Raw genomic sequence first — 26,118 nt, 5'->3', positions numbered from 1 at the left:
TTCTAAAGCCCTTTTGGCCATTATGTTTCTGCATCAGGTTAGGTAGGGTTCTGCTTAAGTAGGGACTCTGTATGTCTGGAGTGCGTCACTGAATTGACTTTCTTTTCTTAATTCTTTTTTGTTAAGCTAATTTAACATGTTGGAAACATAACAAACATTTTTTTGAGCTATTTATGACTACAAATTTCTTAGGTAATAATAACCAATCCTTAGAAAATTCTTGCTATACTGTAAGCACTGTTTTAAGTGCGTTCTGTATATCAGTCTTTCAGTTTTTACAACAATGTTATGTTCCAGTCACTGTTATCATCATTTATAGATGAGGAAACTGAGATACAAGGAGGCTAAGTAGATTTCCTAAAGTCACACATGTTTGGAGTTGTTATTACTTCTTTAGACAGGGATTCTGGCCTGTAGCGTCTGGCCCTTGACTGCTACACCACTCTTGGGAAAGTTAAATTCCCAGCTGCATGAACCAGTGATGTATCTGTAGTATTGGTCTTTGTATCAACTAATACCATTTTAAAAGTGAGATTTAAAGTAGTTACAAACAGTGCTTAACTTGAGAGATCAGTCAGATAATTCATTTTATGGAACAGAAAAATGTTAAATTTTAAATCTCAGAAATTATGCACCCTGGTTTTGTCCTGTAATATTAAAATTCTGATTGTGAAGACATAATACCCATGTTGGGAGTTAGAGTTAATTTTGCCCAAAAGTTCTGATTTCAGTGTCAGCTCTTAAGTTATTTTGAAGAATAGAACCTCCTAAAACTCTTTAACTTCAGTCCAGTCCTGGGGCCTGCCCACTGCTGCTCAGAAGTGGCCAGAGTTGGTAGATGTTTCTCTGTAGCCATAGTCTAAGGCTTTCAAACGCATACATGCAGATGACTTTCTTTCTGGGATACATACTATGTCTGTATAAATAGATATTAAATGTCTGGTATCAGGCTTTCCTGATAGCTCAGTTGGTAAAAAACCTGACTACAGTGCAGAAGACTGGGATTCGATCCCTGGGTCGGGAAGATCCCCTGGAGAAGGCAATGGCAACCCACTCCAGTATTGCCTGAAAAATCCCGTGGACAGAGGAGTCTGGTGGTCTGCAGTCCACGGGCTCACAAGAGTCGGACGTGACTTAGTGACCAGACTACAACATGAAGTAAATGGAATATTCTTCCAAGTTTGCTTAAAGTTTTGCATTTTATGTTTTTGTTTTTGTTCCTGAGACTAACGCAGTTTTGAGCATGTGAAATTATCAAATACCATTAGCTTCTGTACTTTTAATAAAAGTGAATAAGGTAACCAGTTGACTAGACAGTAGCTACTGCTTTGAGTTGTGCTTTGTTTCAGATGAGCTCTATTCATTGTCATTTTACAGTGCACAGGCCTGTCAGTCCACACTGGGCTAACATTAGGGATTCGGATGTGATGATCTGTGTCTACTTTATTTTTGGCCACACAGCACAGTATGTGGGATCTTAGTTCCCTGATCAGCGATCAAACCTGTGTCCGCTGCAGTCTTGCAGTGGAAGCATGGAGTCCTAACCACTGGGCCACCAGGGAACTCCCTGCAAATATTATCATCAAATAAATCTAAAAGTTCTAGTTAGTGTATTAGAAAATCTGTATGATTTAATAGCACATCTTTTAATAAAACGTAAAACAGTTTGTATCTTTCTATCTTTCTTTATTCTTTAGTAAAATTCCTGATGAGCTTTAGAACTCGGCAAGTAGATTTTGTTGAGGGGATAAGGGAGAAATTAGTGGAAAACTGATTTTTTTTGATTATGTAATATCGTAGGAGTCCTCTTATTCATAGCATTTTAGATTCAAAACACTGCCTGAGTTGGTGTTTCAGTAGATGGTGTTTGGGAAATAGTGAAATGTCGGTCAGACAGTGAAGTCCTTTTGTTGTAAGGTTGCCAACTTTGCAACGATGGAGGATGAAGAAGAGCTTGACGAGCGTCCTCACAAGGACTGGGATGAGATCATCCCAGAGGAGCAAAGGAAGAAAGTGGAGGAGGAAGAGCGGCAGAAGGAGCTGGAAGAGATTTACATGTTGCCTCGAATTCGGAGTTCCACTAAAAAGGTGATCGAGTGAGACAGAAGAGACGGAAGTGGTTCTGACGTGCAGGGTTCCAGGGCAGAGTTTCGGGAACTTAGCAGAGGGAAGCAGAAGCGTGCGCAGGGCCCAGGAGCATACCTGGGAGATGTTCCATCTCGGCATCTTGGCCCTTTGAGAGATGGTTGAACATGATTTGAGTTTGCCAAAGGTTGCATTTTGCACCTGAGACCAGAATGAGTAATTCTAACAGTTTGGTTCTGATGGTCAAGGCCTTTAGCTTTCAGAGTCAAATGTCTCTTCCTCTGTAAATGTTCGTTCATAGCACTTGATAAAAATACTTAGTAAGAGATTATATAAAGGTGCTTCAGTTACAGAGCACCATCATAGGCACTATCTAATTTAATTTTTGCAAGAACATAGAAATAGATAAACTATGTTTTTATTACTCAATTTGTAGGTGATAGCACACTCAGGTTTGCCTAAGATCCTAGTAAGTCAGTATTAGTTAACAGTAGTTATCATTGAGTATTCACAGTGTACCAGGCATAATAAGTCAGTGCTTTTACACTGACTGACTAATTCATATGAAAACCCTATATTATAGGTGCTCTTATCCCCATTTTACAAATGGAAAACAAAGGCATGGAGAGGTAATTTGCCCCAGGAAGTAAACATGGACCTACAATCCAGATATTTTTATTCCAGTGTACTTAGTGATGGCCAGATGACCAGAGGCAGCGTGGACCAGGGACAGTATGCCTCTGGCAGCGTGAATACACAAGCAGATCTTTCATTGCACGTTATCTGCCTCCTCCTTTCTTAAAGGGAGATTGACTTGCCTGATAAAATAGGAAGTTCCGAGCTTTAAGGAGTTAAGATGGGCTGGTCTTAGTCCTTGGATTACTTGGACCTGGCATTTGCAACAGTGTACCTTTGCGTTTTCAGGCTCAGACAAATGACAGTGACTCTGATACTGAGTCTAAGAGACAGGCCCAGAGGTCCTCTGCCTCTGAGAGTGAGACGGATGACTCTGATGACGACAAGAAGCCCAAGCGCAGAGGGCGTCCCCGAAGTGTGCGGAAGGACCTGGTGGAGGGATTCACGGACGCTGAGATCCGGAGGTTGGTGGAGGCCCTGCTCTCCCTCCCCTCACGTTTGGGTGGGCATGCTGTGAGCCTCAGGTGGTGCATCCCTGACCTGGGTGACAAGGAGGGCGGAGGACAGCAGGGAGACAGGAGTCGTGCCCCAAGACTCCAGGGTGATTCTGCCTTCTCCAAGCTTTTCCTTAGTTGAGCTCTTTGTTTACTTCTTGTTCTCTGCTCTGAACATTTCATGATGAAGAAAGTCCAGCCAAGAGGAAAGAGGCTATTGGAGGTCACCTCTGGCTGAAACTTTTTTTTGTTTTTATTGAAGAATTGAGTACATACATGCATATTTAACAATGTATGTAGAAGAAATAGCATCATAGAAAAAATTAAAGGAGTACAGATAACCCCAGTTTGCTTGCTGTTAGTGTTAATACTGGTATCCGTTTGGTTTGCTAACACACACAACATGTTGTTATGCACAGCATATTGTTCGGCAGCTTGCTTCTCATCACTTTCAGTTTTAGGTATCTTTCTGTGTCAGTAGTTACTACACATTTGTTGGTGTCTGATTCACATCCCTCCGCCCTCCAGAAAAATCTAAAGTTGTTGCATTCAAACCATTTCCCCCTAGTTTCTATGTTATCTTTTTAAACAGGTGCAGAAAGTATAAACTCTGAAGATAGCTAGCTTTATGATCTAATCCATATTATTAATTTAACTATATCACGTAGTCCTTTTAGGTCAGTATTTGAAGCCATGAGGTTTCCCACTAAATGTTACACCTGTTCTTTTCTTTATTTACTATGGAAAAGCGTAAATACATACAAACACTGGTGAAACATCAGCGCCCCTTCCGCTGGGTATCATCTTAACCGCTGCGCATTGGTGGTCTGTCTGGTGTGTGGCCCTGCTTCTCCCGTCTCCGGGCCTAGTGTCGCACAGAGAAGGCTGTATGTTGTCCTGTGGCTGAGTCGGCTGGGCTGACGGTGTCTGTTGGGCCTGTCGGTTTACCGCTGTTCGGCTCTTCTCTGCTCTTTGATCTTCTGCCTGGTTGTTCTGTTCATTATTGGAAATGGCGTGCTGACATCTCGACTGTTGCCGCACTGTTTATTTTCCCTATTTTGTCAGTCACTGCGTCCTGCATTCTGGGCCTCTGCTGTCAGGTGTGGATCCTTGATAATGTGCTGTGCTGAGGGACTGGCCCTTTCCTCATCAGAAAATGTCCTTTGTCTCCAGCAACAGTTTATGTCTGAAAGCTTATATCTTGGTTCAATACTCATGTAGATACTCTCTTTTGATACTGTATGTGTGGTATCTTTTTCATTTTTTATTGCAATCTATTTGTGTCTTTGAATCTAAAACTTACAGGCTGTATTTAGTTAGATGATTTTTTAAAATTCATTCTACTGATTTCTTTGTTTTGATTGAAGTCTCTAAACCATTTACATTTAATGCAATTACTGATAAAATAGTTTATGTCTGCATTTTTCTGTTTGTTTCCTGTGTCTTGTATCTTTTTTGTTTCGTTATTTCCCCCATTACTGCCCTCTTCTGTATTGCATGATTTTAGTATACTATTTTAATTTTCTTGTTTCTTTTACATTTTAAAAATTATTTTCTTAGTGGTTTCCCTGGAGATTATAGTTAATATTTTAACTTAGAACAATTTAGTTTGGACTAATATCAACTTAGTTTCAGTGGTATTCTAAAACTTGACTCCAGTTTAGGTACATTCCTTCTCCCTTTTAGTGCTTTTATTGTCAAACAGGTTTAAAATCATTCAGGAGAAGTAAAAAGTTACTGAAAAAAATACATACACACTGTCTTTTTTACTTACTCGGGTGTCCTCCTGAGGCTCTTGTTTGTTCGTGTGGATCTGAGTTATCGTTTCATGTCTTTTCATTTCTGCCCCAAGTACTCTTCTTTAGTATTTCTTTTAAGAAACAAGTTGTGTCTTTATTTATTTGGGAATGTCTTAATTTCTCCTTTGTTTTTGCAGGATAGTCTTTATTCTTTTTCTCTTTCACATTGGATAGTCTCAGTTGACTTACCTTTTCACTGATGTTTTTCTTCTGTCCATTCACATCTACTCCTGTGATGCTTTTTTCATCTTAGTTATTGTCCTTTTCAACTCCAGTTTATATTTGACTCCTTTATATAATTTCCATCTCTGCTAATATTCTCCATTTAGTGATACATCATTCTCAAATTTTCATTAAATTCTTCAGACTTGGATTCCTTTAGTTCTTGTATATATTTACAATAGTTGATTAAATCTTTTGTCTATTAAGTTCAACTTTTGGATTTCCTAGAGACTGTTTCCATTGAAAACTGCCTTCTTCCCGTGTATATGGATTATACTTTCTTGTTTCCTATAACTTTTTGTTGAAAACTGGACATTTTAAGTGGTAAAATGCGGCTGGCCTGGACATCAGAATCCCCCTTGCCAGCCAGTTTTCTGTGTTTGCTGTTCGTTGTTGTCGTTGTTTGCCTATTTAGTACCTTTTCGGGACTAGTTCTGTGAAGTCTCTGCTCATTTAGCTTAGAGCTCAGCTGATGATTGGGCAGAGACTTTCTTAAGTACCTTAAGGCTACCAAACAGTAAATCTCCAGCCTTTGCTAGAGGACCCCTTGTGAATGCTGAGGCATGTGTTCACGCTCTGGCAGGCAGTGTACGACCTTGCCTTATCCTTCAGCTCGTGTTTGTGTGGAGCCTTGGACTGGTCAGAGGTGAGAGATTAACAGCTTCTCGTGTCTTCAGTGTGCCTGCACACAGCCCTATACATGTGCAGCCTTCTAGATTCCCGGGAATGGGCCCGAGCTTTTCAAAGACACCTGTGAACATCTTTTCACCCCAGTTTTTCCGTCGCGGTTTTTGATCAGCTTGTTCATCCTCAGCTTATAATGCTGCTTCAGGCAGCCATGGTGTTAAACCTTTGTCTCTAATTAATTTTTGACTGATGAACTATGGACAGTGTCTTCACAAAGACCCAAGTCAGATGAAGACAAGCCTGAGAATGGAGTTTCTCAGAGTGCCATCGGTCAGGCCAAATAGCACTGTGTTCTGGGAAAGGAGCTTCTGTGGAGCTCCAAGCCCATTCTCCCTGGAATGGCTGCTGGGCTGCTGTAGCTGGGAGAGTGGTTTTCAAGGCAGTCTTGGTGCTGGGGAGGGGGCACGGGACATAGAGCAAGTCAGAACGGCAGAGAGCTCACCATTCATACTGAGAGTCAGCTGTTTTCTTGAATATATGCTTATAAGTTAGCTGCAAGCCTTTGATTAATTTCCAGCATTCCGACAAAGTTGACTTGGACAGTTTTTGCCAGTGTTCTTCTTGCTTTTATGAAGGAGCAGATTTTCAGGGGTCCTTATTACTCCATCATTAGAGTGCTTCTCTGTCTCACTATTATTTTGAAGTAGGCTCAAAGGACATATTATTTCAGATGTACAATATTTCAGTATATGTCAAAAAAAAGAAAAGTGGAGTTGAGGAATAACCCTCAGGCTTGCTTTCACATACAGTACTTTCCTAATCCTTATATCCATGCTGTTCCTTTTAATATTGTTTCTTAGCTATTGTCATATTCATCACCATTGTTAAGAATTGCTACGCCTTCTCTTTTCATTTTTTTCTCCACGGTATCTCTTTTCACTGTTAGCTAACCAGATAATTTGGCGTTTTACAGTGATGCCCTTCATATATTGTGAATCTTGCTTTTTTAGTGAAAGTGCTAGTGATTGGCTCTAGGGAGGCGAACAGATTACCCATATATTGGCTTTTAGCGTAGTTTAGACTAGAGACTTGGGGGAAGGGTGATTAGGTTTTAGGTTGGAGACACCGTTTGGCAGGAGTCAGAGTTTCAAAATAGTTTTGCCTAAAAAGTTTAAAATCATATATTTATTTTACTTTGCCTCATTACAGTAAGTGCTTGAGGCAGTCCTAAAACTCTTCTAGATGTATTATTGACCAGAACAGAATAGAAAATACTGTAGTATGGAATTGAAAGTAACAGCAGTGGACTGAATAGACCAGTAAGACTGTATTGGATTTTATCATAAGAGTTGTGGTTATTAAATCATTTATTACCTATTACCTGTAAACTTGTACCTTCTAACAGTTACAGTGCTAGAGTTAAGCCACCATACTCAGTTACATCCCTAAGCAGTTTCATGAAACTTTGGTTTGAAAAGGTTTTTAGCACTCATTTTAAGTTGGCCATTTTCAAAGGCATTCAATATTCATTCATTTAGTGGCAGTTGCAAGGATTGGGCAAAATCTCTTTTTGACTGTTTTTATGTTTTTGACCATTTTTATGGCTCGTATTTCATCATTGAATGTGTTTGCACCAGCCTAGCTGAAGTCTGCTTTTTAAATGTGATTTATTAATCATTTTCCTAGGTTCATCAAGGCGTATAAGAAGTTTGGTCTCCCTCTTGAACGGTAAGCTTAGTAACACGATAGTTTCTTGTCCAACTCTTTCTCCCTTCTATTATGTAGCAGTTTCTTTTTTTGGTTCTATTTTCCATTTTTAAGGTCTGGCACCTTTTGACAGTCTGATTTTTAGACATGACATGCTCCAGATGACTTGGAGATCAACAAAACGTGTTGCAGATGTAACTGCACTTTGCTTCTAGGAACACTGCAGTGAGTGGAAGTAGGCTGGAGAAAGGAAAGTGAGCACGAAGAAGCCAACTAGTGCTGATAGCTGCTGGGCACTTCACCCGACGGCATGTTTAGTTAATAAAGAAAGCTGAGCCCTTTCCCCTGTTTTCTGAATTAGTCTGTTTTTGTGGACTCTTCCAAGTCAAATTCTTTATGATGGAAAGTGAGTAAGTTAGGCATAGTCACTGCTGGAGGGTTCTTGTTGGAGCCTTGGAACAGTCAGTTGAGGAATGAAGAGAGAAGTGTCTTCATAAGGAGCAAGCTTATGCAAAACCAAGTGGTAGCTCACGTGGGCACAGGGCCTTGAGGTGTGTCCCGGTATTTGTCTCTCCTCAGGCTGGAGTGCATAGCACGCGATGCTGAGCTGGTAGATAAGTCTGTGGCGGATCTGAAGCGCTTGGGGGAGCTGATTCACAACAGCTGTGTGTCAGCAATGCAGGAATATGAAGAGCAGCTGAAAGAAAATGCCAGCGAGGGTAAGTCAGCAGGTCTGCCTCAGAGATGGTCAGAGACCCGAATTGGAATCCCTGCTGCTCAGGGGTCTCTTCTCTGCTCTCTTTCTTCACACTTGTATCCTGTGCTTCCCTCCTTTTTTGAAGTGTGTATTCTCATCTGCCTTTATGTGAACTCAGTTGTTAGATCCCAAAGATTTACTCCCAAACGAAGCTGACTTGCCCAGGGTGCAGAGCACTGAACAAGCGGAATGATTTTTTTAATGTTCCCGTAGAAAGTTCACGTTGGTTTGAATGATGTAAAGATCTGAGGAGGTAAAGCCCGACTGGGCACATTTGTATTGCCGCTGTGAGTGAGTACATTACAGACCACCAGTAGGAATTATCTTGGATGCACATACAGGTGTTGTTTTATTGTGATAAAGGATTTAGAGAATTAATCCAAATAGACAAAGCAGTAGCTGAATATTGTAAAACTCTTTGTGAGAGTGAGACTTCCTTGGCACTAGAATTTGTTATAATTGAATTTGACTTGTAGCATGTTTTCTGTTACACACCCAAGGTACTTTTGCATGTCCTCTACAAGCAGGAGGTGTCAGGAGAGAGCTGAAGTCCTTGTTATTAAAGGACGCCCTTATAGTTGAGCCTCAAAGAGATGAAGGTGTGGCCATTCCAGTTCCCTGGACTGTGGTGTATCTGTGCAGTTGCCTCCAGTCTTGTGTCTCCCTTCACTGAGGTTGCTCACAGGAGGCTCTGTCAGCTGTGATTAGGGGTTCACACGTAGGAGGCAGCCAGTGGACCTGGAATCTTGGTCCTGATGGTTCTCAGCTGCAAGGTCTGAGACAAGTGATAGCCTCAAGGGTCTGGGGCAGAATGGAGTAGTAGCCCCGAGTCAGCGGGCTTGGATGGCCACTTGAATAACTTCATACACGTGAAGTGCTTGTCATCACGTTTGCCTTACAGTGCTAGCTATTTCATCAAGTAGAGCGTTATCTGTGCTCCGAAATTTTCTTCTTTATACTATTACTTAAAGTAATAGAATTTTAAAATACCTTGAATATAGTCAAAAACATTTTTTAGGTGTGGTTTTTGGGTTTTTTCCCCCCATGAAAGAAAGAAAAACTTGAGTGGTATGGACAGTGATCCAAATTTGTGCTTTTATAGCACCCAGAATACATTCAAAAGTAAACCTTACCATTACAGTGTTTTTCTTTTTTCCTTGTAATTGGTTTAAATAAGTATTACACTCATATGGCTGAAAAATGAAAACCAACTATCCCTGTTTCTTGTCTCTTTCTAGAAATGTAAAAAATATATATATATATGTTCAAAATGGGAATAGATGCTATTTTAACACAGTTGGTGATGTGACGTGCATACTGCTGTACCTTCCTTTGTCTACCTTACAGCATATTTGGGAATATTTCCTTGTGACAGGTGCCCCCTCGCCCACATGTGTCTTTTCTGTGCTTATTCACAGTCTGAATTGGATGGATTGCTTCCTCTGGGCATTGCTTAACTTGCTCCCATATGCCTGGATTTTCTATGAGCTGGCATTCAGTGTATTCCTGACTCCAGGTTTCCTGCATTGGCAGACGAATTCTTTACCCATACGCCACGAGGGAAGTCCCTTCCATATGCCTGTATTTCCTATAAACGGGCACTTAGTATATTTCTGAATCCAGTTTCCAATTCTAATGTGAGATTATTGATACCTGTTTTCTCAAGCCAAGAAATTTTTGTTCCTAGAAATGTTAGCATAATCATGTATTTGTCTTACACATATTTCCAAGTATTAATAACCAGTTTTATTGTTTTTGGTTTTTTTTTTGGTTTGGATTTTTGTTTGTTTTGCTGTCTCTCAGCTTGCTTGGTCTTAGTTCCCTGGATGGAACCTGGGCCATGGCAGTGAAAGCCGTGGGCCCTAACCATTAGACTGCCAAGGAACTCCCCCAGTGTTACTGTTAACAGTAAGACTTCTTAGTGCAAAGTCTGATGCCTTTGCATTTCTTTTTGTCCTTAAAATACATGCATTAGCAATATACAAAGAACCGTGTTTTAAGATTGTTTGAAATTGTTCTTTTCTCTGTGTGGTTATAACTTATGATAAGTCGTTCAGTATCTTCTGTTTACATTTCAGTTTCTAGGGACTGCTTTTCTTGTTTTTATGAAACGTTGTGTGTTTTAATTATGTAAACCGTTTGCCTGGCCCAAAGTCAGAACTGTAAAACAAGGAGTGCATGGAGAACCTTGCCTTTATCCCTGTCCCCAGGGCTGTCTTTTCTCTCACAGACAAGTGTCATTATCTCACAGATTTCGACTTTGGCCAGGCCTGTGGTTAGAGTTGACCTGCTTTGTTTTTGCCTCTAGGATTACTTTAATTTGAAACTTGAGCTAGGGATAACCTTTCCATGACTTATTTTGTTCATCCTTTCAAATGTGTTAGGTATTAACTTGATCTCAGGCTTCTATAGTCAAGGAGTTCATCTTAAAAAAATTTATTGATGAGTTAGAAAAACAAAAGAAAAATATTTAAGTGTTTATATTACTCCTTGAAAATTTTCTTTCATTAATTAATTTTAGAGCCAAAGTATAAAACAAAGAGGAAGATTAAAATACAATTATAAACACTGCTGGACTGAAAAATTCTAAATCTTAAAAAACCAAACTGTTTAGAGATTATTTTACAAACATTAATTGAGAGAATTTTTTTGCCTTGTTGATTGTATCTTTGGATTAACAGTAAACCAGAGATACACATTGAGGGAATAAGAGAGCATTTAGGATTGTTCACCTACGTTTTCTGTGAAACGGTGAATTCTCACGTAACAGATATGCAATTGATGTTCTTTAGGGAAAGGACCAGGGAAAAAGAGAGGCCCAACTATCAAGATATCTGGGGTTCAGGTTAATGTGAAATCTATTATCCAACATGAAGAAGAGTTTGAGATGCTGCATAAATCTATCCCTGTAGACCCTGAAGAAAAAAAAAAGTGAGTATAACATGTAGCCACGCACGGGTGGTTGTGCCATTAGAAAACAGATGTGACGTTACAGTGTAGTACTTTAATTGTCTTTTCTCTGATGTACTAGAATGCTTTGTCTATGTTCATTTGTGTTTATTTCCAAATCAGAAAGGCCTCTCCTCTCACGTCCTCCTGCTTTGGAAATCTTTTCAGGTATTGCTTATCCTGTCGTGTCAAAGCTGCACATTTTGATGTTGAGTGGGGAGTAGAGGACGACTCTCGTCTATTGCTGGGAATTTATGAACATGGCTATGGAAACTGGGAGCTAATTAAAACGGACCCAGAGCTTAAGTTAACTGACAAAGTAAGTGATTATCTGTGGTGCTGGAGATTTCTAGAAGATTTGTTGTATATCTTTTTATCAATGACTTACTTTTAACTGTTTTCTGAGGGGTGGGGGATCAAATTGAAGATTAGTACAACAGTAAATTCCTGGGGTTTCTAGCCTTGAAAACATTACCGTCTTTAGTGGACTGTGGCACTATTTCAGAGCTGAAGATGATAGCCAGGTGAAATTTTGGGGAAATATATAGGAGAAATCTTAAAATTCTGATATTTATCGTAGGTTAGATCTCATTGCAACAAATACCAGGGTTGGATTATTAATAATAAAAGCATTCCTCAGCCTGAGTTGTTGGCACTTTCTTTAAAACGATATTGGATCAGTTCTCCACCTGGAGAAAGAATGAGCCGTGCCTTGGTATTTTTTGTAATAGAGTTAAACACGGGCTGTATTTCTCCCACAAAATCAAGCCTCCCACCCTATCCGTTGCACATCAGGCTGCCTAGTAGTGAGGCCGTGCTCAGAGCTGTAAGCAGGGAAAGCTGACTGGCTCAAATTTTCGTAGGATGCGCTCCATGTTGGGCTCCCGGCAGGGCTTTTCCTGGCACGTCCCTCAGCGCTCATCCCAGGTGCGGTGTTCTCAGAGGGTGCCGGCACCCTGCCATAAGCACTGAGACCACATCCAGCCTGGCCAGGAGGCCCAGCTGCGTCCTGGCGTAGCTCAGTGCTCTCCGGCAATGCTCTAAGAAGCATTTTCAATCTAAAACGAAGCTTTAACCTAGCTCCAGGGATTCCCTGCTCCTGGAAGGAGGAAATCCACGACGGCTGGGATGCTCTAGCAGACGAAGCCAACAAGCCCCTCCTACCTGAGTTGTTCTACCCTGTTAACAGCACAGGTAGGAGCCAGTGGGAGAGCTGGATTTCTCCATCCCATTTTGTAAAATGAGAACGGCTCATAAGGGATGTTCAGTGACTGGGAGCCATGGACATGAGATAGGATCTGAGGCTTTTTCTGTGTTCTGGGTGGTTGGGGAGGGAAAGGATCGTTCAGCTGTTTGTCATCTCTGTTCATCCTGATCCACTAACCGGGCTGTGGGCCATGCCGGGTGCTTCTCTTCCTTTCCTGTTGAAGATTCTGCCCGTGGAGACAGATAAAAAGCCCCAGGGGAAGCAGCTGCAGACCCGAGCAGACTACTTGCTGAAGCTGCTCAGGAAGAGTCTGGAGAAGGAGGGCGCCGTGACAGGTGGGGAAGAGGTGAGTGCAGCTGCCGGCTAGGCATCCCCTGGAGCCTGAGGCTCCTGCCCTGCAGGGTTAGCTGGGCAAGAGATGCCCCTTTGGCTGCAGCACAGAATGCTATCCTCTCCTTGTCAGCTTGTTCAGTGGTAATGGCTTGGTTGGTAATGGTAGCAGTGTTCGTGTAGTAATTGAATACCTAAACACCTTGGCATAAACCCATTCTCCTAGAATACTGCCTCAAAATAGTTCTCATCTCGCCCAGTGCCACTGGTCTAGATAGACTGTTGCTGTTGCTTTACGCCGTTTCCTTAATTTTGGAACATAGATCTTGTTACTGTCTGAATATCACTGAGTTTGCCTGTTGTTCCAGCTAACACTGGCTACGTGTAGTCACAGGTCCCAGGGATAAAATGGGTAATTAGGATACACAGTTAATTCAGAAAGTGGGCTTCAGTTGCAGTGACCTTCCCTGCTCAGTGAAAGATTTCAGCTGAGTTACCAATGGACTCCTCTGAACTTTACCTTTTATTTCCTCAACTTGTCATTTCTCTTCAAGCCTAGAAAGATGCAAATCACAGTTAGGAGATAGTATAGGTTACAGCCAGTACCAGTAGCTTTTGTGTGTACACACTCCTTAAGTGCTCCCAGAGCTATGCCATTTGTGTTAATTTCCCTCCATGATAAACAAAGCAAATTTTAGGGGAAAAAAAAAAAAAACCAGTCCCATACTTTGTCCTTAACAAAGTCCCATTGCGTAAGTAATGTCATTCTTCGCATAATATGTTGAGGATATTCTGTAAGTTAGGTTCGGGAGAGATAGATGAGACCATGTTTTTTACTATTGGATAATACTATATCTGAGTAGATAAAGACACTTTCCTTATTTTTGGATACAGCATGCTTCTGCATTTTTTTTATGTTCCTGTTACTATCTTTTGCATATTATCTTTCTTCGTATTTGTGCATAAGGTGTTTTTCCTTCTTTTGAATTTTGTCTTGAGATTGAATTCCAAAAAATGGAGTCAGTGGGTTCACTAATATGGACATTTTTGTGAGGCACAGGATGATTTTTTTTTTTCTCCTTCAGATAAAATTGATTGCACTACCTTGAATTTTCTTTTGAGTTTCCTCTTTTGAATTATGTGGCTGCTACTATTCAAAGAATTGTAATGTTATCTGGTCATGCTTTTGAGGGACTTGATTTGTAGTTTTATCATCATTTTCTTCTCGTTTCCAGGCCAAATTAAAGAAGCGGAAGCCTCGAGTGAAAAAGGAAAACAAAGCACCGAGGCTGAAAGACGAGCATGGAATTGAGTTTTCATCTCCTCGACACTCAGACAATCCGTCAGAAGAGGGAGAAGTAAAGGTGTGAGGCTGGGTTTCAGTTGAGATGATTTTCTGAGTTACATTTATTGTGCCAGCTGGTGTAAAACCATTTGAAGTGTGTTTGGTTTATATACCAGAGTAGGTAAAATGGAAATAGAAAATACATGTATCTTTGCTTAACCTGTTTTTCATGTAAAATCAGTGATTGAAATAATGAAAGCAAATAAAGGGAGCCACGAAATTTAGTGATGAATGGCATCTGATGCCCAGCCTCACCGCTGGGGTGATGAGGAGTGGTGGAGACTGGTTGATCAGGGAGCACATGCCTCGAGCATAAGGGCATCTATGATGCAGTTCACTGTTGGGCCAAAAAAACTCTCCTGTGGTTCAGACTTGGCCCAGATCTGTCAGTTTGTAACCTCTGGTGTAAGGAAAGTGAAAAGTAACTTGGTAGCATTCAGCCTGTTGAATCAAGGACTTCATTTTGTTGCACTTTGAGGTTAGTTCCAGGAGGCTCAGCAGTGGGTACATGAACTAGCGTGGATTTGAGTCAAGCATACCTCAATTCAGATTCTAGCAACCTTACCAGTTACTACCTAGCAGTACTCTCTGGTCTTCAGTTTTTTCCATGGGAGTAATGACGCCTGTGTAGTGAAGAGCATCTGTCTGTCTAGGCTTCAGTTGAAGCAGATGGCTTTAAGGCTGTGTGCTTGAGAACATGCTTCTGTGGATGCAGTGATGAACCATTGAGGGCAGTGCTTTTTAGTGGTTTTTTTCTAGAAAGTAAACAAGGAAATAAAAAGTTTGTGGCAAAAGCTCACAGCCCCATTTGTTTTCTAGGACGATGGCGTAGAAAAAAGTCCAACGAAAAAGAAACAGAAGAAGAAAGAGAACAAGGAGAACAAGGAGAAACAGATGAGTTCTAGGAAAGACAAGGAAGGGGACAAGGAAAGGAAGAGGTCGAAAGACAAGAAAGAGAAGGTACCGATGTCACTCTACTTCCTGAGATGCCCACAGCCTTTGGGATTCCCTCCTAGAATTTAGAAATACATCGGGGTTTGAGGGCCCTGAAAGAATCGTCATTTCATGACTGTATCCCAGGATGGGGCTTCCTGTCAGGATGCCTGCAGAGAGGGGGCAGTGTGTGAGTTGCGATATTCTTCAATGTAGAAGCCTTTACTCGCTCTTTTATTACACATTTCAGAGAGCGTGTTAGAATGAGATGGGACAGGAAGTTACTGATACATGTTCTCAGACTCATGTTAGAAAAGCACCGACCATAGATGAATCTGAATACATGAAAGGTTTAGAGTTCAAACCAGACACTGTCAAGAGTAGAAATGGGTTAAAAGCCTTGGTATTGTGTAATCTTCATGTTTGGGGTTTTATGAAGTTCATTCCAAACCTAGAATTCTGTACAGTGTTGCATCTTTGCTGACTTCTGATGAAGTTACTTTTCAATTAATCTTTAATCAAAACATGCAAATAACTGAATTCTACCAACCACTTATAAGTCTAACAGATTCCTTAATGAAGACATATGAAACTTTTTTTATTATATGCATATAAGAACAAATATAAAACTAGGCCAGGCTATTTGGATTGCCTTTTCTTCCCACATAACAGTATATCACAAATAGTTTTCCAGGCAAATAAATTAAAAAGTCATTTTTAGTAGATAAGATTTTGTTTGATTATAACTTTTTGGAAGTAATTTAAGTTTCCCATATTGACATTGCTTTCAAATTTCTAATGCTATAAACTCTTGTTGTGACAGATATCTTTCTTTGCATTTGTGCTTCTGCAGAAAGATACCGTTAAAATGAAATATTGAAAAAATAGATGCACAGAAAACGATTTAACCAGCAACCATGTACCAGATATTGGTACCAGCAACAGATTCTGCAGCTGTTGACATTTTTCTTGTTTACTTCAAGTGGTTTTTTCTGGCTGCTGTGTTTGGTGTTCCACACACCCATTACCAAGCACCCCTCAGTTAAAGCTCCCCTCTGTCCCTTCTCCCAGTTTCGTCACTCCCCTTTGTGACAGTACTCTGACATTGGTATGAAACTACCTTACCCAGTTTTTATACTTTTCCTACATATTATGTAATCGTAAGCAAAGCATAGTATTGTTTTATGTTTTTAAATGTTCATACCTAAAGTTAGTTTTTATTTGTATCTGTGTCTCCATCATTCTGCACCCTTTCATGGATAAACGAGCTTCATCCACCTGGATTCGTATAAATTCAGTCACTTAAACTATTTTAGTTACTTAGATTGAAGCACATGTTCATTCTTAAGCTGTTAATCACGCTGCTTCTTGCTCCTCTGCTGGAGCTCTGCAGTTTGCAGTCTTAACCTCTCGATGACATTTTTGTACATTTCATCGATTAGGGGATAGAAGCCAAAATAGCACTGCTGAAGCTAAAATTAAAGTCGGCTCTGCTTAGAGACAGGAGCGGGAATGGTATATGATTAGGCTGTTAACTGAATGTGTTTGGCTTCATGATGCCTCGAAACTGAGGCCGTCTAGTGCACCCACTTATAGTGGCGTGACACAGCAAAGAAGCCCGAACTACAAGACAGGCGCACGCAAGTGACAGTGACCTTGTAACTCTTTTCCGAAAAGCCTAAAGGTGGTGACGCCAAGTCTTCAAGTAAATCCAAGCGCTCTCAGGGCCCTGTCCATATCACAGCAGGAAGCGAACCCATCCCCATTGGAGAGGATGAGGAGGATGACCTGGACCAGGAGACGTTCAGCATAGTAAGTCCTGACATCGAGGGCCGGGGTCTGCAGCTGCCGTGCTCGCCACGCCTCTCCCGGCTCCTGCGGCCCAGCTCGTTGTTCTCGTCAGCAGCGTGACTGAGACCAGGCTGGGGTCCTGGCCGTGTGAGCTGGAGCAGTGGCGAGCGTGGCCTGTCTCACAGGCTCCCGTGCTGTGGGGCGAGGAGCGGAGCCACGGCCTGGGGTGTGGTCCCAGCCGCGGTGCACCGCCTCCTGAGAGACAGGGAAGCTGAGGGGAGCATCGTGGACTAGGCCCTGCTCAGGATGGTGGCAGGCCTGCGCGTCCTCGGGGGCTTGCCCTCACCAGGGCTGCGGGTGTGCCCTTTATTAAGCTGCACTCACCCCCTTCTCCTACCCTCTCGAGGCCTCTTCCTCTCCCAAACGTCCACACGTCACAGTTCACTTGGTGTAAGCGTATGTTCATTTAGTTTTGAAGAAAAAGTGGTCTTCCAACTCTCAGAATATTCCTGTTCTGGGGCAGCAGTGACCTCATCCTATAAGAGTCTTCTCTCTTTTTACCCTTTTTTGTGTGTGTCTGTGTTCCCAAAAACCTATATGCATATGTGTATTTTTTTTTCCTCTTCATGCTTATCTTGTTAAATCTCTTTACTCTTCTTCCTGTGAGCTCTCTGAGGGAAAGTACTATGTCTTCTAAAGTAGGTGTAGATGATAGAAGTATCTCAGTAAGTGAGTAAATGAATTAATTACACAACCAGCTCTCTAATCTGTTTCTGGTTCTTCCTTAACCCAATATTTATAGGAGAAAATCATTAACTAATGCTTCTGTGGTAGCATACTATTTTAAAAATGGCTTTTACACAATATTGTAAATCAGCTGTTTATTGTTCTTGTTTAGTCGCTAAAGTCATCCCTGAATCTTTGCAACCCCTTGGACGGTAGCCCTCCAGGTTCCTCTGTCCTTGGGATTTCCCAGGCAAGAATATTAGAGTAGTTGCCATTTCCTTCTCCAGGGTATCTTCCTCATCCAGAGATCAAACTTGAGTTTCCTTCACTGGAAGGCAGATTCTTTACCACTGAGCTACAAAGGAAGCATCAATCAACTGCACCTGAATTTAAAAAAAACAAAAAAGGAAATCACATTTATATATTCCAGCTCATTTACTCTTGTTTTTATATTATGATATCTTTTAAAAATGCAGAAAATTTTCAGAAATAATAATAGGCATTGATAGAGGTGCCATAAAGTCTTGTCAGGTCTGAATTTTTTAAGGCTCAGACTATTAAGTTGAAGCTCCTGGCCCTGGTTTGTGTCCTCCCCGGAAGTGACCACAATTCTAAATTTGATGCAGTTCTCACGTGTCGTAGTTCTCATGTGTGACTTTAGAGTTTTACTACTTAGTATCTTTAAAGACAGTAATAGCTCACATAATCAGCCAGGCGTTGTTAGTGTGCTTTTTGTGTATTTTCTCCATGACTGCCTGTGAGGTAAGTATTATCTCTGTTTTACCCCTTCAAAAATAATGTGAGGAAAGTTAAGTACCTTGTCCTTTATTCATAGAGTTAAGATGTAGAGCTAAGATCTGACCCAGGCGATTTGACCCAAGGGGTGTGGGTTCTTCCCATTACACTGCACACCCTCCGGAGTGCCCATGAACAGCATGAACTGCTGCTTTCCGGTCTGGAAGCTGCGGATAAATGCCACACCGTGTATCTTGTGCCTTGCTTCAGCATGCACACTTTTGAGATTTATTCACGTTAATTGTGTCTCTGATTTCAGTGTTTCCTATTACTCTCTTTTATGATTTCCACAATTCATTCTTTATCCTATTGATGGACATTGGGGTTTTCCAAATGTTCACCACTACAAATAGGCTACAGTGAAATTGTAAATATGGCGTCATACGTGTGTGTAGTAGCTTCTCTAGTGTGTAGCTTGTGCAGAAAAGCCGGGTGTTTCTTTGGGTCTACACATCTCCTGCTTTATAGATGTTGAAGAATTCATCTTTGAGACAGTCGTAAAGATTTGCTCTCTTTCTAATGATGAGTGAGTTCTAGGTGCTTCCCAGTCTTGGAAACACTTGTTGATTTCTGGCTTCTTAATTTCTGCCAGTCTAAGAGGTATGAGAACATTGGCTAGTGGTGGTGTTGAACTTTCATTTTCATATTTACCAGGTATTTGTGTTTCCAGTGACTTGCCCGTTCATATCTTTTGCCTATTCTAGATAGCTTTTATGTCCGTACCTTCCCCCCCGCCCCCCGCCCCAATACCTGAGCATTTGTATTTCTCAAAAAACTTCAAGATAATTCTGATATGCATCTGGATTTTTAAAAGTGATTACGGGTAGTCCTTACCTTTTCTATAGGAATCTTGTTCATGATGCTAATCTTTTGTGTGTTACAGTTATTACAGGTATCTTCCAGTTTATTTTGTGTCCTTTTTAAAACTTTAAATATATACTGAAAAGCAGGCTTCAGGTATACGGCTATGGAGAGTATCACGGAGTGATGGGAGTGTGTTGGATTTTTGTTGTCATGCAGTTACATGGACATGTGCCTTACTAGCTCCTTATACTGGGTGCTTAGTGGCTGACAACCATGCCCTACAGGTCAGAGAAATGCTCCTGACTTTCTCTGTGGTGATTTCCTCCTCGGTTTACCCTGGTTTTCGGACATTGGACTCTGGGAGTGGTCCCTGATACTATCTTGAAATGTTTCCACTTAGGCAATCCTATGTCTCTCGGGGATCTCCTCGGCTTTTTTCTGAGGGGAAATGCCATTATTTCTTTTGAGGCTTGCACTTCTCTTGCCATTTTATTTCCAAGCTCTTTTCCCCCCATGTATCTCTCCTAGATTTGTTTTCCATCATTCGTGTTCGATTTTTCTCAGATGGCTTGCTGCTCCTGGGTTGTCATCTTATATTGAAGAGTAAGGACTGAACTTCGGATTGGAACCTCTGAGCATGTGGGTGGCACTTGATCGGCTCTGAGAGTGTTCTTCGTAGGGTGATCTGGCTGGGCTGCTTCCTCAGAAAACTTCAGTGGGGTGGTCAACATCTTTTGGTTCTTGCTCTTGGGTGGTCAGGTTTTAGGCACAAGAATCCTCCAATTCTCCTGATGGAGAATTAAGACCTGGCTTTCTTCATTCTGGAATCTGAGAGGCAAAAAAAGCAAGAGCCAAGCTGGTTGGTGGCTCATCTAATACACAGATACTGCGCATGTATTCCATATAATGTCGTTCTCAGTGCAGCAGCCTTGCCTCTCAACTGTGCCTGCCTAGCCCAGTCAGAGATGTGCGTGTCTATAATGAATCTGAGTATCTATTCCTTTTAGGCAATCTTAAAAAACAAAAATTTCTTATTTTCAGCCTTCACCCCTACGGCCAGTGATACCTAGCAAGCCTTTAGGGGAGTAAGTTTGCAGCATAAATCGGGCTGGCTCTCAGCTCTCTATTAAGTATCTGTTAAGTGATTTCACTTGCTGTGATATCCCTTGTCTTTGTGGGCTTGTCTCTTCTGAAGTCAGTTCCTTTACTGTTGTGTTAGTGGATGGAGACAGGGAGAAAAAGTTTCTTTGTGTTCAGTCCACTGTCTTTATCTGGAAGCCTTTCCCTCAGTTTCTTGTAAGCCTGAAGGACTTGTAAATACCTCACCCTGCAGTTTTAGGCAGTTTGTGGTGCCCGGTTTTCAGGTTAGGTCTGTAGTTCTGCCTTGCGTTTGATGTTCGTCACGAATGCCCCTCTGGCAGATGAGGAAGCAGCAGCGTTCTGGAGGCGAAGTAAGGTGTGGACGCCACCGCTCTGAGCGGTGGAGCTGAGACCAGAGCCTGAAGTTTTTCCGACTCGAACGTTTTTCCTTGTTGCCCTGCCTTTCTTTCCCTGCTTCTCCACAAGTGGTCATGTGGCCTGAGGGGGGCTGTGTGTTCTCTGGGAGTGCAGGGCGCAGCAAGCGCGGGGTGCGGAGGGCTTATGTCTCTCCTCCCTTGCAGTGCAAGGAGCGGATGCGGCCCGTGAAGAAGGCGCTGAAGCAGCTGGACAAGCCGGACAAGGGGCTCAGCGTGCAGGAGCAGCTGGAGCACACGCGGAGCTGCCTGCTGAAGATCGGGGACCGGATAGCCGAGTGCCTGAAAGCCTACTCGGACCAGGAGCACACGAAGCTGTGGAGGAGGTGAGCCGCCGTGGCCTCGCTCGCCCGCCGCGTTGCCTGCTCGGGCTTGGTGACAGAGTGTGTGTGTCAGGCATTCTGCTTCTGTTTTATACACCATGACACAGCCACCTAATGAAAAAATTTTTTCTCAGCAAAAGTCGACGATTGGCAGCATGCCTGCAGACTTCAGTTTTCTTTTCCTGAAATAGCCTGTTCCTCTGAGACTAGTCTTGACAGGGTAGGATGGTGATATTATTTTATGAGAGAAATACTGTGATACTGGATTTGCTGGCCTGTCCTCGGAATAAAGACTCAGTCTTTGAACCTGGACGGGTTAGAAAGCATCTATAATTTCACTACTCTACCCACTTCAGGTTAATAGTCAGAGATAATATAACTTGTTGGGTAGTTCTGTATCAGCTAATAAGAGGAGGCAAAAAAACCACCAGAGCTGTGAGTTTTCTTCTCTCTAATATACTTGAAGAACTTGAGTAGTAATTTGGATTCATGCAGTTAATCCAGAACTTCAGTTTGTAAGGCATCCTGACTTACATAGATTCATTTATAATTCATTTCTTATGTTTATAAAACGTGCCTGCAATTTCTCAAAAAAAATTGTAATGTTAAGTCTCTTTCCACAGTTACACTGAACTCATACTTCACAGTTAATTATCTTTGTGTAATATGCCTAACATCAGTGGATGGATTTTTGAGTGAAAAGGAGATTTAAGAAAACCTCTGTCATGATGCTATTCATAGCATGCTTCACAGCCATGAAAAAAGAACGTTTAAGTTTTGAAATGTGACTTGACTTTCCTCTTAGACTGTTCCCAGCTTCTGGATCCCTGTATCTAGCCATCTGGCTCTCTTTTTACCCAGCTTAACCCCTATTGGAAGATAACAAAAGCTCATCATCCCAGCATATAGTTCCATGAGGCTCGGCTGGATACTGGGCACTGTGGCCAGTCTGTGTTCAGATGCGCTGGGTACCGTGGTCCTGGCCTGCTGTGGTTCATAAGTAATCTTGCCCACTCCTGAGAAACTGTCCCTCATGAAGTGGTGCTTGGAAGATCGAGTCTAGTAGGAATTCGAAGAGGGTAGGAACCCGTCCGGAGGAGCAGGCAGGGAGGGAAGTCTTGCAAGGGGCAGGCAGGTAGACCGAGCCGGCGTGGGAGAGCAGAGTGGACCTGCTTAGAGGGGAGAGTTCTCAGGCTTCAACAAAGCCTTGAAAGTGGCTCTTAGGGTTTAAAGCAGGTTGTTAAGATGACTGAAGTGCTGCTACAGAAGGCTTAAGAGAGAAAGGTAAATGCCTTTCCGAATGCGGCCGCAGGTTTACTGGTCAGGAGCAGGGCAGGGTTCTTTGAGTGGCACTGCATGGCATGGTGTGGCTGCTCTCCAGGACACATGCGAGGACGCGCGCCTTTCCTTCCAGTACACGAGGGTACCTGTCTCTCTGTGTTCTCCACACTGCTTCTCTAGCCACTCCCCTGTTGACAGTCGTGCCATGCACAGTGGGATCGGAGCGGAGCAGTCATTTGGAGCTGTGAAGGCAGGGATGGCAGGCTGTGCTGGTGACAGCTGAGGGGAAGGGCGGGGCAGCGGTGCAGAGACGTCTGCCTGCACTCGGGTCCCTGTGGAGGTGGCGGTGATGCAGACTGCCTGAGGGCCCATGGGGAGCAGAGGTGAGCGAGATGTTAGGCCTGAGGCCATAGGCGTCAGGAAGGAAGTTAGAGGGGTTTTAGCTGCGAGAACTCTTGTCTCCAGATCCCTCAGTCCAATTCTGTTGACATTAATTAGCTTCTGAAGGTGTATTTGTTATTGATGCCAAGACCTGAAAGATTATTTCTCTGTTTTTTTATATTTGGGAACTATTCCAAGTATAACAAAATCAATTAACTTGCCATCCATAAAGAGAGTGGTTATTTTTAAAATTTTATAATTTACCAGAAAAAATTTCTTTTTCTTTTTTTTTAGGAACCTATGGATTTTTGTTTCCAAGTTTACAGAATTTGATGCTCGAAAATTGCACAAGTTATATAAGATGGCTCATAAGAAAAGATCTCAAGAAGAAGAGGTAAAAATACAAATTTAAGCCTAATTCATACAAACAAGATAAAAACCAGTTCTGCCAAAAAATTCTCTCATTACTGTTTTTGCCTCAGGAGATGATGTAGGTTGTGATCTGGAAAGGGCCCGGGGTCTCTGCTCTTACTTTACAGCTGGAGGCCTGGGCCCAGGGGGGCTGCGGCTCGGCTCTTGCCTGCTGGGTTCTTCCGCTGTCTTAGCCGTGCAGTTTGTCCACACACTCCTCAAGTAGTCAGACTGTCGGCTGAGACCTGATGGGTGATCGCGCCAGTGTACAGGAGCCAGACAGGGCCGACATTCTGACGAGGGCCTGTTCCTCTGTGTTCCTGTGTCCTGGAGGCGTTTATTCCCCAGCCCTTCCCTCCACAGGCACATGTCTTAATGGTGGCTTGTCAGTGTGGCTCCTGAAAGAGGACATCATGGGCAGCGCCTGCCTTTTCTCTTCTCTCTGGGCTGTTTGTCCTTGGTGTCCCTCTAGCATTTGCACACAGGGTCCCAACCACTTGCATAAAGGAGCAGACACAAAAAGGTGCCCAGGACATGCTGCCCGTTAGCGGGGGATGGGCACGAAGATATTTGGCTGATGCTGCAGGGCAGCGTTCCTTGTTCAAGTGTGTCCATTTGCAGATCTGCTGACTTGCCCTGTGGGCTCTCCCCCCAGTTAGCCACGTAGGGCCAGTCTGGGAATGCTCAGCACCTGCTTCACCACCCTGTCTGCTCCGTGGAGGCCTGCGGGCTGAAGGGCGCCCATCCTCTCCCGGGTCGTCAGCAGCCGGAGTCGTGCCAGGCGCAGGGTCGGTGCTCAGAAGTGTCCCCTGTTCCATGCACGTGTCCTGTGCCAGCACTGCTTTGAGCTGTGGGGCAGCACCATCAAGTGGTTTATAATTTAATTTCACATGGAAAAATATGTTAGAACAGTAATATATACAGGAATACTATAGTAATATTTTGTTAGCGTGAACTTTATGCATTGTGAATAGTCTTTGAAAGACTAGTCAGGAAAAACCCCAGTATGGAATGAAATAGTTGGGCAAGGTACTTGAGGAAAGAGGGGAAGTTAGGATAAGTGTAAGTTGGACATAGGACGTAAAGGGTAAAGGGCTTCATTAATCAGGTTATCAGACGTTAGATGAAGGTGATAATGAAACTAGTGGTCCTACTAGTTGGGGTTATTGTATACATTCACAGCCTTTCTGGAGGATAATTCAGTAAATTCACAGAAAGACTAAAACACGCAGTTCTTGTAAGAATTTAGTTGAAAGAGATAATTAAGGATTTAAATATGTTTATGTGGAAATGACTTCATATATCCATATCAGGGACAATTCGGCCATAAGTATAATATTATAGTAATATTCAGTAAGTATTCACATAAGATTTTCACAGTACATTAACTGAGAAAAGAATGTTAAGTAATACTTTTGGTTAAAAAAACACACATGCACATGTGCACGCACACACAAGATGGGAGTTCCTCCTATGTAGTCTTGCTTTCCATAGTTTTAGTTACCCACAGTCAGTCATGGTCTTAAAATATTAAATAGAAATTCCAGATAAACAATACGTGAGTTGTAATTCACACACGGTGTGAGTAGCGTGGTGGAATCCTGTGCCGTCTTGCTCCGCCCTGCCCGGGACGTGAACCATCCCTTTGTCCAGCACGCCCAGGCTACTCACTGCCTGTGTGTTAGTTAATCGGTGGCCCTCTTGGCCGTCAGGTCGACTGTTAGGGCATTGCAGCGCTGTCTTCACGTAGCCCTTATTTTGTTTGATGATAGCCACAAAGCCCAAGCCTGGTGATGCCGGCCGTTTGGATGTCCTCTTACTGTGCCTTACGTAAAGTGCCACAGGCATGTGTGTGCTGGAGAGAACACAGTGCATGCGAATTCAGCGCTGCCTTGAGCCTCAGGCCTTGGACTGCACCACCCAGGGACTGGGGGGACTACTGTGAATATCTATATAATCACATACTGGACCAGATTATTAACAGCAGTTCTCTTGGTGCTGAGATTTTACGTCACCTCACATTTCTTAGTTTTTCCTTACTATATTTTCTGATGTCTTTATTTTGAATAGTTCATTTGTGTGGTAGAGACGTGATGTTACTTAGATAGATGTTTAGTGTGATGACTTTGGCATGGGAACCAGTTTCCACTGGACCAGTCAGGGGTTGGTGGTTCTGGTTTCACATGGCCCAAGAGCAGCCTCCTGGAGGGCTGACAGCCTGGCACCTGTTCCTCAGCCCAGGCAGCGACAGCCAGCAGCCCGGCCCAGGTTCTGACAGCCGCAGGCCCTGGAGACTGGCTCCCTTACAGTGAGGGGCTAGTAGATGCAGCAGGTGGAGCTCTGGGAGGGTTTCATGCGCTGGAGCTCAGAGGATTTATGAGCATTTTTTCCCTAAGGTATTAAGCAGCAGGGAATCCGAGAGGGACTTGTCAGAAATGAAGAGGGAAATGTTTAAAGGTGATGATGACCTTTATACTATTCTTGGGAATTGCGCCTGGGATCCTGAGGGTCTTTGGCTTCCTTTGACTCTCCAGGAGCAGAAGAAGAAAGAGGATGTGATTGGTGGTAAGAAACCATTTCGACCGGAGGCCTCGGGTTCCAGCCGTGACTCCCTGATGTCTCAGTCCCACACCCCGCACAACCTTCACCCGCAGAAGCCTCACTTGCCTGCCTCTCATGGCCCGCAGATGCACGGACACCCGAGAGACAACTACAATCACCCCAACAAGAGACACTTCAGTAATGCAGGTGCGTCGTCAGAGAAGGTTTAAGAAGAGGTGACAAAAGAACTGTTTTCTTTTCCAGAGACAGTAGCCCGACCTCTGTGCTTTATTCTTTCCTGTCACTTTATCGTCTTCCTTTTCTTCTCAGTGAAATGATGCATGAAATAAAGATCCGAAAGACTTAACTCAACTTCAGGAAGAACATAACCCACACAAGTAAACAAAAGACAAATGGAGGGAAACTGTTTACATTGTATATGAGAGTTAAATGGAAAAAC

The 26,118-nt window shown here is 42.8% G+C and overlaps 1 protein-coding gene across 1 annotated transcript in view; it reads left to right on the top strand.

Moving 5' to 3' along the window:
• CHD2 (chromodomain helicase DNA binding protein 2) overlaps positions 1-26,118 on the top strand; it is a 108,408-nt gene that overhangs the window by 69,099 nt on the left and 13,191 nt on the right. The window contains exons 24-36 of the mRNA XM_068990884.1: positions 1,918-2,088; positions 3,010-3,185; positions 7,550-7,591; positions 8,150-8,289; positions 11,120-11,258; positions 11,445-11,595; positions 12,707-12,829; positions 14,049-14,177; positions 14,978-15,118; positions 16,769-16,903; positions 20,869-21,047; positions 23,001-23,100; positions 25,652-25,865. Of these exons, the coding sequence (XP_068846985.1) occupies positions 1,918-2,088; positions 3,010-3,185; positions 7,550-7,591; positions 8,150-8,289; positions 11,120-11,258; positions 11,445-11,595; positions 12,707-12,829; positions 14,049-14,177; positions 14,978-15,118; positions 16,769-16,903; positions 20,869-21,047; positions 23,001-23,100; positions 25,652-25,865 (1,840 nt within the window). The remainder of the gene's footprint in view (positions 1-1,917; positions 2,089-3,009; positions 3,186-7,549; positions 7,592-8,149; positions 8,290-11,119; positions 11,259-11,444; positions 11,596-12,706; positions 12,830-14,048; positions 14,178-14,977; positions 15,119-16,768; positions 16,904-20,868; positions 21,048-23,000; positions 23,101-25,651; positions 25,866-26,118) is intronic.

The sequence above is a fragment of the Capricornis sumatraensis genome, chromosome 19 (assembly GCF_032405125.1).
Source record: "Capricornis sumatraensis isolate serow.1 chromosome 19, serow.2, whole genome shotgun sequence".
NCBI classification, from domain to species: Eukaryota; Metazoa; Chordata; class Mammalia; order Artiodactyla; family Bovidae; genus Capricornis; species Capricornis sumatraensis.
The sequence above is the reverse complement of the archived record's forward strand: the minus strand, read 5'-3'. Positions and strand labels throughout refer to the sequence as shown.